Genomic DNA, 17,394 nt, shown 5'->3' with positions numbered 1-17,394 from the left:
CGCAAGTCACCTCCAGCCTCACTTCTTCTAACATTTAATCTTTGTGGCGCCTCCGTTTCCCTTTGCAAAGGGGCTCCTAAAACCGAACGGAACAGGGGATACACACCGGCACGGAGCCGGCCGGGAGGATGAGGGGGCATCCTGCCCTCCACCTGCGGGCAGAGCCCGCGCAGCCGGCGCCGTGCGGGAGCATCGCCGCTCGCTCTGCCGTCCGGAGCGCGGGGCAGGGGCGGCGGGCCCGCAGCCCGGGACGGGAACGGGGACGGGAACGGGGACGGGAACGGGGACGGGAACGGGGCCGCCCCGCCCGCCGCGGAGCCGCCGCCAGCCCCGTCCCCAGCCCCAGCCCCTCGCGTTCCCCGCCCCTCGCCGGCGGGGACGCGGATTCGGCCTGCGCGGAGCCGGCGGAGAGAGGGAGCGCGGCCGGGCGAGGGGAGGGGAGAAGCGAGGAGGCGGCGGCGGAGGCGGCGGCGAGCTGGCCATGGCAGCAGCCCGCGGGCGGAGAGGCAGCCGCGGGTTGCCGCTGTGATTGGCACCCCGAGGAGGAGGAGGAGGCGGAGGAGGAGGAGGAAGGCGCGGAGCAGCCGCGGGGCCCGCCATCCCGCGGCGGCGGAGCGGCGGTGCCCGGGAGGATGCCGGGGAAGCGGGGCTCGGCGGGCGGCGGCGGCGGCAGCGAGCTCCCGGGGGCCGGCGCGCCGCGGCAGCGCAGGCGGCGGAGGAAGGTCTCCTGCTTCTCCAGCATCCAGCTCTTCCTGGTGTCCGAGTGCGCCCTGATGCTGGCCCAGGGCACGGTGGGAGCCTACCTGGTGAGTGCGGCGGAGCGCGGGGGAAGTTTCCGCGGCTCTGCGGGCAGCCCCCAGCCCGGGGGGGTCAGGGCAGCCCGGCGCTGGGCGGCTGAAATGACTCAGCAGCGCCCAGGGGTCACCCATCCGCTGCCGCCCAACTTGTGCGGCCGCTCCGCGGGACTCCCGAGCGCCCGGAGCGCGGCCGTGCCCGAGCAGCGCCGGCACCAGCGCGGGCTGTCCGGGCACCCGGCTCCAGCGCCAGCCTTCCCGCTTCGCGCTGAATAAATACCGGCACAAGCCAGCGGGGCATTTATTTCGTGCCTCCCGCGTTACCGCTTTCCTTCATCCTCTTAAGTGATGCGGCGGTGCGAAGCGCAGCAGCCCCGAAAGTCTCGGTGTTGGGCGCAGAACAATCCAAATAAGACTTTAGCACTAAATCTGCATAGTGAGATGTGGTGTCAGAGGCAGAAGTGTAGTAGAAGAGTTGGGAAGATGTCCATACGGCTGTGCTTGTGCCTTGAAGTGTACAGCCTGTGGAAATGTTCTGCTTCCAGCAGATGTAAGTGTATAGTTGATTTAAATTTCTTAAAATAGCTTGCTGGATTTGAGAATTATAGTTTCCATGGAAAAGAAATGTATTCGTAATCTCTGAGGCTTTTTGAGGCCATACACATAATATATTCTACAGTAAATGTAAGAACTCTGCATTTGGTACTTGTATTCAGCATTTAGCATTGCTTCTTTCACATGCTCAAAACTACTTATGCAAATTTGTACTGAACGTGATCTATAAGTTTTCAAGGTATGTGACTAAACTAACCATGGTTAATATTCCCTCTTAATATGAAATGGAAATTAGAATTCATCTCCATATAATAAAACAGAAGTTTAGTTTGAAACATAGTTGTAATTCCAAAGGAAACTGCACCACATCTGATGAGATAAATTCAGCAGCTCTATACCCTAGGTGAGTATATATGGATATAACTTAATTTGTAGGAGCCTGACAGGAACACGCCTGCTTTATGTGAGTAACACCTTAGCAAGTAAATATATTGTTTCCGATGAGCTGCTTGCAAAATGAGCTGTTAGTGTGAATGAGTGTAGGATAATCCTTCCTCAAAGTAATAGCCAGGGAAGAGCCCACGGGTGATGTCACCCGGTGGGCACCGGTGTGCCAGGAATGCATGGATCTGCTGGAGGGATGTATATCAGCACGCTTGGCTGGGGTGTTGGAGCGTAGGATCGGCAGCATCAGTCCCTAGTGTGGCATTTCCCTCAAACTCCTTTGCATTGCTCACTCCTCGCCAGTTTCGCGTTTCTTTTCCTGTTTTCCCCAACTCCTGGGGTGTGCTTTGTGTTTCACACAGCCCAGCCTCGCATCAGCCTCGCAGAGCTCTGCGATTCCCAGAGCCCTCCCTCCTCCCTGATGAGATAAATTCAGCAGCTCTCTACCTGCTCTCTGTTTTCTCCAGGTCTGTGTCCTGAGCTCCATGGCCAGCAGGATCCACAGGCAGTAACAGGGAACTGGGCAGTGGGGGGAAAGGAAAATAAAAGCAAACTAAACTCAAAACAATCCCTAGCATGCATAAGCAGTGGCCCAGCTGCACTGGGCAAGTGTTCCTCTGTTCCCTGTATAATTTTTCTGCCGTCATTGCAAATACCACGATGCTCTTCATACAATGAGCAGATGCAAATGTGGAATTGTCATTGGAGGGTGAATCTGTGTTTGAAGCCAATCTGCCCAGCACTGTGCTTACAGGTGCTGCAGGGGAGCGAGAGCAGCAGCAGCATCTTTGATGCTTGCTGGAAAGCACAGAGCACTTAATGGTTTTTGCAGACCGAGTGTCCCGTGGGGCCAGGTGCTGTTCTCAGGTGCTGCCGTGGGGTGGAATCAGGGGAGGCACTGTGGAGTTGCCCAGGTGTAGCTGTAAGTGGATTTTCATTTGCTTGGGCTCCTGGGACCAGCAGGGCTCGGTGGTGGCTCCTGGGCTGCTCCCCGAGGGACAAATTAGCAGGCGAGAGAGACAAAGTGGAGAGCAAACAGCAGGGCAGGCAAAGAGGGAGATGCTGCACAGGACAGGCACAGTGTGTAGTTCTGGGCAGTTGAATAAACTACTAATTTTAGCCTGTCAGCAGCGAGGGAGTTCTGTATTGTAGTTCTGCTTTCTTTGGCCGCATGTGTGACTTTCCCTAGTTATTTGTAACTCAGGAAGAGAAACCTTTTTTTTGCCTTATACGGTGACAAGTTGGTTTCCTCAGATTCTGTCTGAGGGAGACCATGAGGGGAGAAACTCAGCTTGTTAAGGAAACAAGCCAAGGGCTTGGCTTTTCAGGAGTGATTGAAGAGCTCAGTTTGGATTGGGCTTGGCTTTCATGTCAGTACATTTAGTAGTGGCTATTGTTACTTCTTTTTAGAGTTGTAAAAAACCTCCCCTTTTCCATGTTCACAGTGCAATAGACTAGCAGCAACCACTTGCATATATATACAAAGTATACATTCATTCATTATGTGGTTTTTAAGCAAGGATCATTCACTTTTATTTGTTCATAAAACATTCTGCTTGCCAACAGGGCTTTATAAATAATAAATGCTGATAAAAATCTATATAAAGTCTAATTCTTTTCCCACAGAACTCAGCAGTGAAAATACCCCAGGATGCCAGCAGTAGATGTCTGTGTTTAAATAGTGCAGTGTCTCTGAGGTTCTTCTTGTGAAGTTTTAGGGAGTATTTGATCAATGTCACGTTCCAAAATATTTGTCTATTATTATGCTTGCTGTTTGCAAAATGCACATGTTCCAAAATTACTCGGTGCCATATCCTGCATAGTTTATGCAAATACAAGCCTGCGCTGCTGCTTTAATTTCTGGGGCTGCTGAATACACCCTATTATTTGCATATTCGTGTAAGGTTTTGTGTACACATTTATTTGGCTTCATCTAATTACTCCTGCGTGCTTTTGGAAACTTGAATTTCCCAGCAACTGCAGTGGCAGTGGGGAAAATGCTGCTTGTAGTCTGCAGGCGTCCCTGCTGCAGAAGTTACTCAGGATTTTTGCAGCAACTTTTTAGCAGCCCAGCCGATTCCCACCTGCAGTTGCTCTCCTGCAGCGTTGGGCAGTGGATTAAAGCGCTGAGGGTGGCTGGTGCAGATGGCATGAGGAGGGGAGGGCTGGAGCCCTGTGCCTCTCGGGTGGATGCAGCAGTGTGATCAGTCATGCCAGCCGCGCAGCGATGAGGGTTTCGATAAGGCTGATTCACATACCTTGGCAACACTTTGCTGCCTGTCTGCCTCCCTCCCTCCCCATGAATTCCTACATGCTCTGTATTTTGGAATATTTTTGCCGGTAGTAACGTTCCAAGCGCTCCTGACGGTTCATCTCTGAGGCATTTCATCACGCTGCCAGTCAGATCTTGTGCCTAGCCGGTGGTGAAATCATTGCTTGAGCAGAAGGCAAGGAGCTCTCTCTTTGACAGCCACAGTTTGTGGAGCAGGAGTGCAGTTTAATTTCTCTCCCTGGCCTTTAGCCTCAGCTCACTCTGGTTCAAACTGACCTAGTTGCAAGCATCCAACATCTGCCAAAGTCATGGGCTCCTTTAGATGAAGGGCAATGCATATGGGAAGCACGTTGGGAACCAGCTCTGTGGTGTGCTCTGGGGAGCTGTTTTTACAGAGCTTTACTGAGCTGTCTCTGTTTGCTACAGCTCTGAATGCAGCTATTCATGTGTTTTATCAAGTGATAGAGGATGACTGGCCTGAGCATGGGATGGAAAGGAAAATAATTGGTCCCTCCCAAGGAGGGTGCATTGGTGTTTGCGTGGGAATGAATGCCAAATTGTTTCTTGTTTTGCTGAATGAAAACTTTTGAGCCGTGCTTAACTTCCTAGAGAGAGCTTTGCCCATGCAGCAGTGTTTGACTGCAGCCTGAAAAAACCCTCTTAACTAAGTGTCTGCAGTAAAATTAGTGCTGTGTGACTCCAGGTGTGTGTGCGTATGTGGTCTCAGACAGGCTCCTTCTGTGTGGGTTTATTGCTGCTGGGGTTTGAGATATCAATGAAAATCCTGAAATTCCATCTTCAGGAAAAAGATAAGTATCAAAGATAAATACAGAATTTAATGACCAAAGGGTTCCTAGTGGAACAAACAGAAGTAGGGGCCCTGTGTGATGGACAGCTGGGATCTGAGGGGTTAACAGCAGAATTTGGCTCTTGGATTTTTTAAGTTGTTTTGCTCTCTCATATTAAATATAACAAGCACAATATTGTATTCTGTGGTACAGACCTGATCAAACCCTCCTTGGAATCTGGCAAGATCTGCATGGAGGGTGTCATTAAAGTCAGTTTGGGGAGTGCTGCAGTGCTTCAGAGCTTTCTGTTGTCCTTGGTGCTGCACAATAGAACTTGCCTCTGTGTATTTGCAGTGTGAATGGATGGGGTGGGACAAGTGTCACAGGTGGGGAAACTGAGGCAGAAATTAAGAGCTTGATTCTGTTTCTGAAGCTGTTGATAAAGCGTTTGATTGGTTGGCAGCAGCAGAGCCTGAATGGCCTAGGCATGGGCAGACTTAAATACAAAAGTAGTTTTTCCTTTTTAATTTAGTATTGTTTTTAATAAAGTATTTGTTTCTCTAGAATAAGAATCAGCTTGAAAATATTGCTGCCTTTTTTTCCTCTCCATTCTCAGCTGTGCTGAGTAATAAATTAGCTGTAATGTTCATAATTTATTTGTCACTGGGGTAGTTAAAGGGGAAGAAACCCATGGAGTGAAAAATAAACGTTTTAGTGGGGATGAGTATTGCCAAGCATTGGCTGGTTATTGCTTACCGTTCATTTTCCCTTAATATATCTTTGCTGGCAGTGTTATTTCTGGAAAGTTGTTTCTAGTGTGCCTTTCCCATTAGAGAATATTGTCTGTTCTGCAGCTGAGTTGCACAGAAAGTTATTCTAAACTAGCTCTTTTGACTACATTCATATTTCTTCTCAAAGTAGCCTTCTGGTTTTTTTTTTTTTTTTTTGGGTCTCTTACTGCAGGATGGAGCAGAAACCAGATCCAGCTCTGGGTCCTGATGCTTTCAGGCTCATGTGGGGTGTGAGTTGGAGTGTGGCATGGACACATTAACATAAAAACTTTATTGAAGTTATAAAAACAAATTCCAATCCTAGTGTGAAGTTTTGATTATCAAAACTTGTAACTGGCATGTATGTGCTGATTAGGAGAAAGGGGTTTTTTATCTGCTACCCATAGGTGAAAAGGTGTAGTGGTAACATGCTTATCTCTGATACTATGTATTATGTGCAACTTACAACCGGATGTCTTCTTGGTTAAATCCATTTAAAGGCAAAATGCACTTGATGGCTGAATATAAAATCATTGATTTTAGTGGTTTTAGATTTTTTTAGCAGAAAGTTTGGGAGTTCTTCAATTTCTCTGTAAGGGCCAAGTGATGTTTGTAGGCTCTGAAAGAAGGAACAGTTAGAAATGCTGCGGTCCACTGTAAAACCAATGTCCCATTTCTTCTGGCCAGCCTTCACTTCCAGAACCCCTCTAGCTCTTGCAGGGTGCCTGTGTGACAGGCTCTGTGTGGTTTACACACTCTGCAGTGTTCCTGCAGCTGAGGTTTAAAGGGGTCTTGAATCAGAGCAGAGAATGCCCTGGTCTGAAGGGCTGTGCCATTCGTGCTTGGGAATTTCATGCAGTGTGACTCTTTTAGTGGTCCTGTAGCCCTGTCCCAGACAGGGCTCAGTGGAACTGTGATCCCTCCCCTTCTCTGCAAGGCAGAGCAGATACTCCCTGCTACCCAAAAAGGGATGTCTGTCAGGTTTGCATGGGTTTATGGGTTTTCGTGTCCTTTACTTTCAGGATATTGTAAAGGACCAAAATCCAACTTCTGTCCTGCTACAGCAGCGCACATTTATTGCTTCAGAAGGGTTATTCTGCAATTCATCAAAAAGAATTTGTCCTCTGTGTATTATAATCCTTGTAGACTGCTTGGTCTCCTGCTGTTCCTTCACAGGAAGATCAAACAATGGCAAGCTGTTTAGTGGGTGAGGTTGCACCTTGGATGAATTAGTGTGGCTTTGTCTCCTGATCAGCACCAGATGAAACCACAAGTGTTGTATTTTAAGCATCATCCAAAAGAGTTTAAATAAACGTGATAGTACTTTGTGTAGTAACTCCTTTAAGTGCTCCAGTGAAGTTTGGAAGACTTAATTTTTCCTATTGCGCAGGAAAATGGGCCACTGATTTTGATTTACAAGGCTTCATTATAGCTCTGCAGCAAAACCAGGACTGGAACCCCAAGAGTCCTGTCTCCAGGTCACCTTGGAACAGGCACTAGAAGCTCTGTCTCTTTGTAGATAGGCAGTGCAACGCAAACAGTGGTGCCTGCTCCAGGAGCAGATTTCACACTGCCCTGCTCTGTGTGCTGTCAGTAGGATCAGGAATGATGGCACGCTGTTGGGGAAGCTCCTGGAGTGTCTGTCATTCCTCCCATCCATGCTGGGAGGGCTCTGCCCTGTTATGGGAAGCATTCTGTGGTGTTCAGAGAGGTGATCCTGCATCCAAGCTGTTTCTGTTTGAGAGGAGGGGGAGAAGGAATGTTCTTTTTCCCAGATGTTTAGCAGGGTAAGCAGTCCTAATCATACAGAGGTGAAAACTTAGAGCACAGGTCTGGATCTGCCTCTCCTCCCTTAGCAAACTAGGAGACTCCTCAGAACTAAAATCAGATTTTCTAAGTTCTCCAGTTAGCAACTTCTTTTCCCCAGTCTTATTTTTAATTTGATGTGCTTCAGCATTTTGCCACCTGAGTATTCCTTGCTGAAGTGAGGCAGGCAGCCCTCCTGCTATTGCACAGTGCCCACTGTATTGAAGTTGAAAATCCTTTACTGAGCTTCTGTTGCAGCAGTGCCTGAACCCAGTCAGTTATTTTAGATGACTGGAGTGTGAAAGCAAAATATTTATTTCTGGTTTGCTGGAATGTTTATCATCATTGTTATTTTCAAGAAGAAAAGGAATGTGCTTTGGTTTCTGTTTTTCCCCTCTGTTGCCTCTCCCTTCATGGTAGCCTTTCCAAACCTCACCAAGCAGCCAGATGATTTCTCTGTATTTTTTTAACACCATCTTGGTGTCTGCAGCTATCACTTGGATGGTTTCTGCATGTTTGCAGGCACAGTGGCTCTTAGATAAGTGGCTATGAGAGCTGGTGTGGGGGCACAGGAGTTGTTATTTCATGCTGCATCTGTTTCCTGGGCAAGGATTACTGGAATTGGCATATTTTTAATATTAAAGTATCCTTTTGAAACACTTACCATGCTGTTGTCTGGTATAATTCATAATTCCTTAGTTTACTGGAAGTGGAAAAAGACTTAAAATTTAGTTTTGTGGTGATCCATCAAATGACAGTGAAGTTTTTGACAGAACCTGGATAATTCAGTTGTATTGAGGTCTTCATGACTCACCCACTTTCTGTAGCAACTATAGCAGGTTTGTTTTTTGGTGCTTTGATGTTTGCATCCAAATCCAACATTGTCTTTAGTTACTTGTTTTTTTGTTTTTTTTTTTTTTAAGGCAACTACAAACTCTGTTATAAGGAAACTGAAAGAAAGTTCGGCTGCTGAGATGTGTGGTGTGGGTGTGGAAGAATACAGAAACCTTTCAAAAATGTTTCACTTTTCATTTTCAGAGATGAACAGTGGTATATTTGTGGCATACTTTTTTTTTTGTCTCCCACTGAAAGAATTCTGGCTGAATTGAAATCAGCGTTGAGTTTGGGTCAATATAGAAGAAACAGCCTTGAAATATGTGTTGTTTAGGATGATACCTAACATTTTAATGCCTGGAGAACTGCATGAAACAATGTGGAATTGCTTTGCACTGGAGGGTGACAGGTAGTGGTGCCCTCTGCATTCCTAAAACAGAGGAATTACTCTATGAATTTATGTTTAAGGTGAAAAGGAAGTATTTTTCCTGAAGTCTTCTTGGAATATGTGTTAGATGGAGCACCTATGTTCAAATAGAGCAGAGCCAGAGGATTGCAGTGTTTGTGATAGATAAATAGTGTTTGCCATGGCAGGACAGAGTTCTGAGTGTTCTGTAGTTTCAGATTTATTTCATCCCTTTAATCCTCCAAAGGAATAACAGGGAGTGAGAAAACATCATAACTTTAATAGTTTTGCAGGCTGTCCTGTTAAACAATGAATGGTATTTGTTTTCTCTGGTGGAACTTTACCAGGAAGGGCTGCAGAAAGATTGTCTGGAGTTCTTGTTCTTTTATTTCTGAAAAGGAGGATATGAAATAGTTGCTACCTCTTTCTACTTCTCAGCTTCATGCAAACATGGTTTGGCACATTTGCTTGGGAATGTTTTGGTGCTGGAATGGACTAAACCTCACACTTTAACTTGAAAGGAATCTCTGAAGGAAGATGCAGGAGGACTGGCATGTGCATTGCTTGGGACAGTAGCAGGGCAGGTCCCTGTATCTCTGAAAAACGCCAGATGTGCCTGTCTGCACTGAGAAATGCCAAGAGAGAAGAGGGCAAGCATCTAAAACTTTCCAAGAGACAAGCTAAAACACTGACTGAAAGGAAATAATTTTGAAAAACATGAAAGGGCAATGCCCCCAGTGGTGTCCTGGTGCTTTCTGTGCCCTGGTAATGAGTTTCATCTGCTGGAAACATGCTCACTTCTCATCCTGACATGGTCTGAGTGTTACATGATAATGCATTGAGTTGCCATGTTAGGCATGGATCCTTTGTTACCCAGTAATTTGGAAACAGAAAAATAACAGTATACAACTAAGGTTTGATTTTTAAAGAGGAGAAGCTTAAGACTTGCAGTTTTTCAACCCTACAGCTTGCTTCTCATCATCTCACTGAGCTGCAGGAGGAGCTGTAATTGTTGTGATTTAGGAAAGCCATTTTCTCCAAGTTATTCTTCAAGCTTTTACTCTTTTCTTGTTAAAGGGTGTCCACCTTGCTTGGTGAGATGTTATGGTGTGTTAACCTTGGTCTGCAGCCAGATCACCACCCAGCTTCTCTCTCACTCCCTCATCAACACAGTGGGGGCAGAAAATGAGGTGAAAAAGCTTGTGGGTTGAGATAAAGCAATTACTGTCAGAGATAAAACAGACTTGACCTGGGAAAATTAACTTTCATTGCCCATTAAAATAGATTTTTATGTTTTAAACAAAGCCAAAAATGAAAAAAAAACCCACCATATTCCCCCCAACCCAACCTTTTTTTGCCCCCCTAGGCTCTCTGAGAGTCTCTGTCAGATGCTCACTGTGCTCTGCTGGGAGAGCATCACCATCCAGTAAACCATTAATCATGTTTGGGCACTGAAATGCTCTTTGCAGAAATGTTGGTTTCCACTGGGTAAATGGTTTCCCTTATGCTTGGGTCCTGTCTGCACTTGGTGATCAGTCACTGGTTTTTGTGGTGTCCCACTGGGCAGCAAGGTTCAGCCCAAGGAGAAGCATGTCTGTGTGACTAAAGCATGGTGGTGTTCTTTCTGTCCTGCAGGCATTGTCTGTAAAATGTCATTTTTGTGGGAGTTACCCCTCCCATAGCCTATGCCAAATGCTCTGGCTTGTGACAGGGACAGTGCTGGGCATACAGGCCCTTTATGAGAAATAGTGGGCAGTGTTTTTAGGGCTTACCAGCAAAGGAAAACTGTGGGTTTTGTTTTTGTCCTGTCCAGCGTACAGGGCCGAGAGTGGTTAATTACAATGGGCCTTTCAGGCTCTGCATGAGATGCACACTGTGTTTGCTGCTGCCTATAGCTAGTTGTAATGCAGGTCCCTGTGTCTGAAGGCAGTGCAGCTGCTGGCTGGGGGACAGGAGCTCCAGCTGAAGGGATGCCTTGTCCTGGGGTGCTTGTTTGTGAAGGGCAGGGATGGCTGTTTGGGTGATCCATCCTGCACATAGATGGTCTCATCCAAGGTGCTCAGTGCAAGGAATGCCCACTAAGCCCAGCTGTGTTCCTGCAGGAACTGCCTTGTGTTCTCCAGCTTTGGTCCAAAGGAGGGTGCTTGGACCGCAGGTTTCTACTTTTGATATCAAAATGTGATATTAAAACCACATGGCTGCTTGAGCCCCGTGGCCCTTGAGCCCAAGGGTCACAAGGTGCCAATCTAGGTTGGGTTTTGGGTTTTGTTAGTTCTCTTTCTACAGTCTGTGATATTTTGTGAGGCTGTTCACAGCGGTCTCAGGTTGAGGGAAGAGACAAGAATCTTGACTCCATGTTTCCGAAGGCTTGATTTATTATTTTATGATATATATTACATTAAAACTGTACTAAAAGAATAGAAGAAAAGATTTCATCAGAAAACTGGCTAAGAATAGAGTAAGAAAGAATGATAACAAAAGCTTCTGTCTCAGACTCTCTGTCCAAGCTAGCTAAGCTGTGATTGGCCATTAATTAGAAACAACCAACATGAGCCAATCACAGATCCACCTGTTGCATTCCACAGCAGCAGATAACCATTGTTTACATTTTGTTCCTGAGGCCTCTCAGCTTCTCAGGAGGAAAAATCTTAAAAACCAGATTTTTCATAAAAGATGTCTGCGACAATATTTAATACTATTAAAAATTGTAACTCAAGGGAGCTGCTGGGGGTTACTGAAAAGCTTTCCCACAGTCTTTGGGATTCAAACCTACCAGCTTCAGAGAGCTTGAGAGCAAAGGCTGAAAGGATTCAAGTGTTCCATGGAGCTAGATAAACCGTGCACTTCCATGAGCTAATTCACTTAATTGAGGCCTCTTCTGCATTGACAGATCACTGTGTGAATGAGTGGATTCCAAAATCAGCTTGGGGGTTATTTGATGGCTACTGAAGTTAAGCCACACTAGGAAGCCATGTGCTAGAGGCACAGTTTTGTGGGTTTGCTGTGTCATTTGGCACAACTGCACAAGCTTTCTCAGAACTGCACAGAAGTTCAGGGTTTTCCATGGATTAGGATGCTTCAAGGCTTCTCTGTTGCACTTAATCTCAGTTTTTGCTCTTTCTTAGCAAGAAGGCAGAAGTTTCAAATATCTTCTTGCTGTTTCTTGTGGAAGCATTCGAGCCTTATGGTGTAGCCTCTCTTATTTTATTTTAATGGCATTTATCGATTTGAATTATTCAGTTTAGTTCTATGCTGGACAAGTTTTTTGCCAGAATTTTTATTTTGCCTTCTTATTTAAATCGATCCCTAATGAATTGCTGTAGTTGTAAGATCCCCAATGAATTACTGTAGTTGTATATAATGGCTCTTGGGAAATACTGGATGCAGTCTCTAGAATCAGATCTCTGTGTGTTCAGATTGCAAACTTTTGAAGTCTATCCCTGAACAGTGCCCAGGGTCCCTTGTTGTTATCTAAATTTTCCAGATACTCCCACATTAATAGATTGCACCTCTGGTATCTGTGGGCAGCCATCCAGTGAGCAATTGGTTAGCAGGGTAAAAACTGGGAGGTAAATCTGGATGCAGAGTTCTTTCTGGGATTTGGTATGAGGTTCTATGGTCTAAGTTTTTTCTCCTACAGTGTTTCCAGCTCAATACTTGTGTATTTCTGTGTTCAAACTGACTTACTCTGAGTTGGCGTTACAATTTGGGGGTGTGGTTGGCCAAAATGGACAAAAATGTTCTGCAGATAGCTTGTGGCAAAGTGTAGTCTTCTGCTCTAGCTTTAACCAGGCCTTTTGATGTGAATGGAGTGTATTTCTCCAATACTGGTTACTCCAATATTGGTTACTCCAGTACTTGTACTCAAGTTACTGTTGACCAAGTCTTTATGGATTCCTGTTAGGCATCACACTGAGGTTTCCAGGAATGGGATCTTTAAGAGGTGCACAGAACTTTGCTACACTGGAAGTGCAAATGAAACTAAAATGGCATTTGATTCTTTTTTCCTTTATCTTCCTCCTGTACTTCATAGTGCATAGATTCAGACACTTTCAATTTGATTCTCAGCATCCTCATTGCGTTCAGAACTCTTGGTATCCAGACAGTGTCACAGAATATTAGGTTCATGGAGTGTTTCCAGGAGTCCTGTCACTGTGAATTTCCCTGACCTCCTTCTCACCCTCACTATTCAGGCAAGTAGGAGATTAAATGATGGAGGAACAGCAACTGGATTCCTCTGAACCAATACTGGTGAGGTAGATTCTGGTGATGGTGGCAGCTTGGCAGGAACAGAGGAACATCCTTGCCACATCTGGATAATGTTTTCAAGCCAAGCTCTTCCTTTGCAATTGGCTGTCCTGACCTGTCATGTCCAAACTGACTCCCTTCATCAGTCCAGACTAATATTTGTGCCCAGAGAAATCTGGATTTATTCACATTTGGACAATGTGAAATGTGGCAGACTTGGGAGAGGACAGCTTAGGCCATGGGGTAGCTCTTGTTGGCTGAGGAACAGCTACTATTTGTATTTTGTGGTGAAGGTGCAGACCAGGCATGCTTGCGCTTATTTCCTGGCTTTATCTGGGACATTTCTAGGTTTTGGGCTTTCTCTCTCAATCAGCAAATGTGCTAGCTGTGTTATTGTCAGGTTCTGTGGTCATCTTGTGGTGTAGGATGATGGGCATGAGCTGCTCCAGTGATGGTAACTGGGATGAAAGAGTGCCCTGTGCTTGTGCCTTGAACAAGGTCTCCTGCAGTTATCATAACGGGCTGAACTAAATTAATTAATGGGCTAGTGATTTTGTGCTATCCTACCTGTGATGATGCAGCCTTGTTGCTGAATGGCATCCCTGTTTCCTTCACACCTGCCTGAAGTGTCAGGGCTGAAATGTTTAGCCTTTTGCTCTTTGAGGCTTCACTGGAAAAGACTGCTTGGGGCTGCTTTACTCACCTTTTGGTAAGTGATGGATTTTAAAAGAGCCTGAGGGTATTATTTTCAAGGATGTTTTCTGAGCCATACTGTCATTGACAGAAGTGACTTACTCCAAGTGTCTCTTTGAAAATGGGGCTCCTGTTCCAAAGCCACTGAAGTGCTTTTGAAAAATACCCTTCCCTGTTACTGACTGCAGTGCACTGTCTCAGTGGTGTCCAGCTTTCTCTAAGGCAGGGCAAAATTAGAGTCTAAGTGTTATGTGCCTGGCTAATAAACTGCATTGTAATTAGTACCTTGGGGAGGCAGGAACCAGGGAGAAGCTGAGTATAAAGAGAATTAACTTCATGTAGAAGCTGTCTGCAAAGGATGAGTGAAGAACTGGAAGGAGATGAAAACATGGGATTTGAAATGGCTGTGGAGGTTGAGGGAACCCAGATTGGAAAAGTTCAAGCAGAGAAGAGAGAGCACTCATGTTGGCTGCAGTAACCATTAGTTAGTGGATGTCCCGGCTTTGTGTTGAATGCTGAATCCAAAACCATTCCCACTCTCTAGTCCCTGGATGATGGATTCCTCCCAGAATTTGCCATATCATTAGGAGCATTGATCCTCTATGGGAACCCCTCTCCTGTTGTGCTTTGGCTCTTGTCAGACTCTGATAGATAAATAGAAGAGGTGAGAAGTTCTGTTTTCCTTGTGTGTGCTCATTAAAGTTTTTCAGGCTCTGGTGATTCTGCTGTAGATAGATTTAAGATCACCTTCAAGCTGTGACTTGCCTGCTTACTCCATGGCCCTCCTTGCTCACCCTTTGGTGGGGAGCTTGGCAGCAGCCAGCACATGGCTCCTGTTTGTACCCTTGGCACTGCACAGAGACAAGGTGAAAGGAGCAATGAGTGCCTTGTGAGCAGCCTGGGAGGAGGGTGTTAGTTAGCAAACAAGCAGGATGACAGGGACAGTGCTTGTGTGGGTGCAGGGTGTGAGCTGCGGATCAGCGAGCAGCACATGTGGCTCTGGGGCAAGCTTGGGGTGTTGCTGGTTAGGTGCTGGAGAGACCTCAATTCCACGAGCACAAGTGTAATTCAGTATTTCTTTTATGGGTTGTCCACAAGTGCTGTGGAATGGCACGTTGCAATGTGGCCATTTTGTTGTTTCCCTTTTAAATGGCTTCCTCTGTCCCAGAGCTTACTAAATTAAAGCATTTGATGCACTGGTTGATGGGAAAAGCCTCAAACTTCTCCCTAAGCTGAGTTCCCATTTGCTGCAGCCAGGCATCCTTTTTGCTGGATAGGAATAGAGCAGGAGAGATATCAGCAGAGCCAGAGCAGAAGAGGAGAAAAGTCGTAGGACTTGTCAGAAAAGCTCCTCTCCCAGTATACAGCCTTTATATAATCACTGCTGTCTTCCAACCGTGAAAACTGAATCCAGCTTCCTTCAGAGCTTTTATTAATGCTGCCTCAGAGTGTCCTGCCCATGTCACTTCTGCCCTGGTTCATGCCTGGCAGCTGGGAATGCTCCAGCAGCCAGCTCCACAGCCTCGCTTCTTCATCTGCACTGTGGCACAGCTCAGGTGCACCCTTAGCCCTGAGTTCAGCTCCTGGTCATAAATTTAAGCTAACATGAAGCCCTATGTGTGATTGATTCCCTGGGCATTATGGTTTCTGTGTTATAGTAGGAAGCCTTCTCTGCAGGCAGGGAAGTGTTGTGTTAGGAAGTGTTTTATGGGATGAACAAGCAAACCTGCATTCAGTTGTGGAGGTGGGGAAGGGAGGGCGTTGCAGTGTGACAGCTTGGGATTGTGCCTCTCCACTGGTAGTACATGGGATACTATATAGGAAGGGTTTTTTCCCTGTTAGGAATCTTCCAGCAACATGAATTCCATCTCCTCCTCTCAGCTGGAGTCCAGCATGATGGTGCCCAGTTTGCAGAGTTCCAGACCTGCATTCAGTTGTGGAGGTGGAGAAGGGAGGGTGTTGCAGTGTGACAGCTTGGGATTGTGCCTCTCCAGTGGTAGTACACAGTCTATGGGATGCTACATAGGAAGGGTTTTTTCCTGTAAAGAATCTTCCAGTGACATGAAATTCATCCTCTCTCAGCTGGAGCCCAGCATGATGGTGCCCAGTTTGCAGAGCTCCTGACCCATGTATGAATCTTGCTGCCAGTTCTGTATGTGGCCAGGAGTGCTGCAGGAACCTACATTTAAATTTTGCACTTTGAATTCCTCTTCATCTGGCTTTCTACACCTACTTGCTGCCCATGGAGAAAAAAAAAATCCATCTCTGAATGTGTCAAAAGATGTTCCAGCAGCTTTCCCTTGGCTGTTTACTCTGACAGAGAGATTGGCTGCCCCTGCTCACCAGCCCCTGCTGCTGTGCATTTATTCCACATGGAATTCTTCATCCTCCAGGTCTGAAATGTGCCAGCAGCACTGTTCTGTGCTACAGTTTTTAAAGCATGCAGAAATGCAGCTACAGGGTTGAGGTTTGTGCCTCTTTGCATGTTTATGATGTGTTATTTCGCTGCCAGGGAAGATGACATAACATTTAAAAATAAGCAAGGATTCAAATACCTACTGGCTTTGTTGTAAGTGTGCTACTCAAGGAAAGTTTGTGCTAAAAATGGATTCTGGCACTGGGTGATTTTATGTAGATACCTTGTCAGGGACTAAAATACCACCTGCTTTCACTCAGTGAGGTCAGTGTTGAGCAGCAGACTTGTGTGGACACTAAGTCAATGGTTGTGATTATAATATCACTGTAGGTTGGGGCTTAAAAAGATTAAAAAGTAGATTTTGGCTGTGGTGTGCATCTCTGTCAGAGCAACAGAAAAGCCTTTCAAGTTCTGCTGAGGCAGTTCTGTGTGGCCTGGCTCTGTACCTGGCTCTGCTCTGAGCTCCTGGTGAGTCAGGCTGACTCTCCACCATGGATGTGAGGGGGTAGCTGCAAACAACACCCCAGTGATCTTTGTGTTCACGCTGCTGTAAATGGGGCACAGCCCTCCCTTGCTCGGGGAGCTGGGAAAGGGGTCAGCCCATTGTGTCCCGTGCAGGATCTGCAGGAAGCCAATGAGGGAGGTACTGACAGCCCTGCCTGCCTTGCTGCTTGCTGCAGTGGGTGCCTGGGTTAGGGGTGAGGGTTTTGTACAGCATGTTTGGATCCTAGTTTCACTAGAGTAGTGGAAAGTGCACGTTTACCTTTGAGAGGCGCGTGGCTTTTTTCTATTTTGGAACAAATTGTGGTTTTTTGATATATCAGCTTCTGATCAAAACAGGATATGTTCCATGGGTGCTGAGTACTCTCTGCTCTGTTTTCAATGTGCAACAGCCTGGAGCATCTCTGTGTTTGTGGCACAGCTGTGAAACCCTGCCGAAGGTGCCCAGGTACACTTGCTTTGTGCCCTGTGTGTTGGCCAAGGGCCAGGGGCAGAGGATGCTGTGGCTGCTGAAATGTGGTGAGGAGATGCACAGTGGGCTACAGGAGATGACAGGAAAGTTTTCTGCTTGATGCCAGAGAGAAGAAGGTTGCCAAAAATGTGTGCCTTGCCTCAGCTAGGAGTGTGATGTGCTTTTTCTCTTGCTGCATGGTGCAGTACCCTCTCTCTTCTCAGGCCCTGAAAATCCTGACGTGTGATGAATTTGGACTGTGTCAGTAACCTCAGAGCTGGTCACTAGAATATAAAATGAATTTTTCACACCAGTGAGGCACAGATCCAATCTGCAAACTCCATGGCACCAGTACAGTAACTTGCAGGTTTGTCGAGTGCTGGCCTAGAAACGGCACAGGCACATGCAGCAAGAGC

At 46.4% G+C, this 17,394-nt stretch overlaps 1 protein-coding gene across 1 annotated transcript in view; it reads left to right on the top strand.

The window, feature by feature from the left end:
• Positions 1-626: 626 nt before the first annotated feature.
• Positions 627-17,394, top strand: part of SLCO3A1 (solute carrier organic anion transporter family member 3A1) — a 133,213-nt gene continuing 116,445 nt past the window's right edge. The window contains exon 1 of the mRNA XM_059482527.1: positions 627-806. Coding sequence (XP_059338510.1) covers positions 633-806 — 174 coding nt within the window. The 5' untranslated portion in view covers positions 627-632. The remainder of the gene's footprint in view (positions 807-17,394) is intronic.

Source organism: Ammospiza nelsoni, chromosome 14, assembly GCF_027579445.1.
Source record: "Ammospiza nelsoni isolate bAmmNel1 chromosome 14, bAmmNel1.pri, whole genome shotgun sequence".
Lineage (NCBI taxonomy): Eukaryota > Metazoa > Chordata > Aves > Passeriformes > Passerellidae > Ammospiza > Ammospiza nelsoni.
Note: the sequence above shows the minus strand (reverse complement) of the source record. Positions and strands in the feature narration are given on the sequence as shown.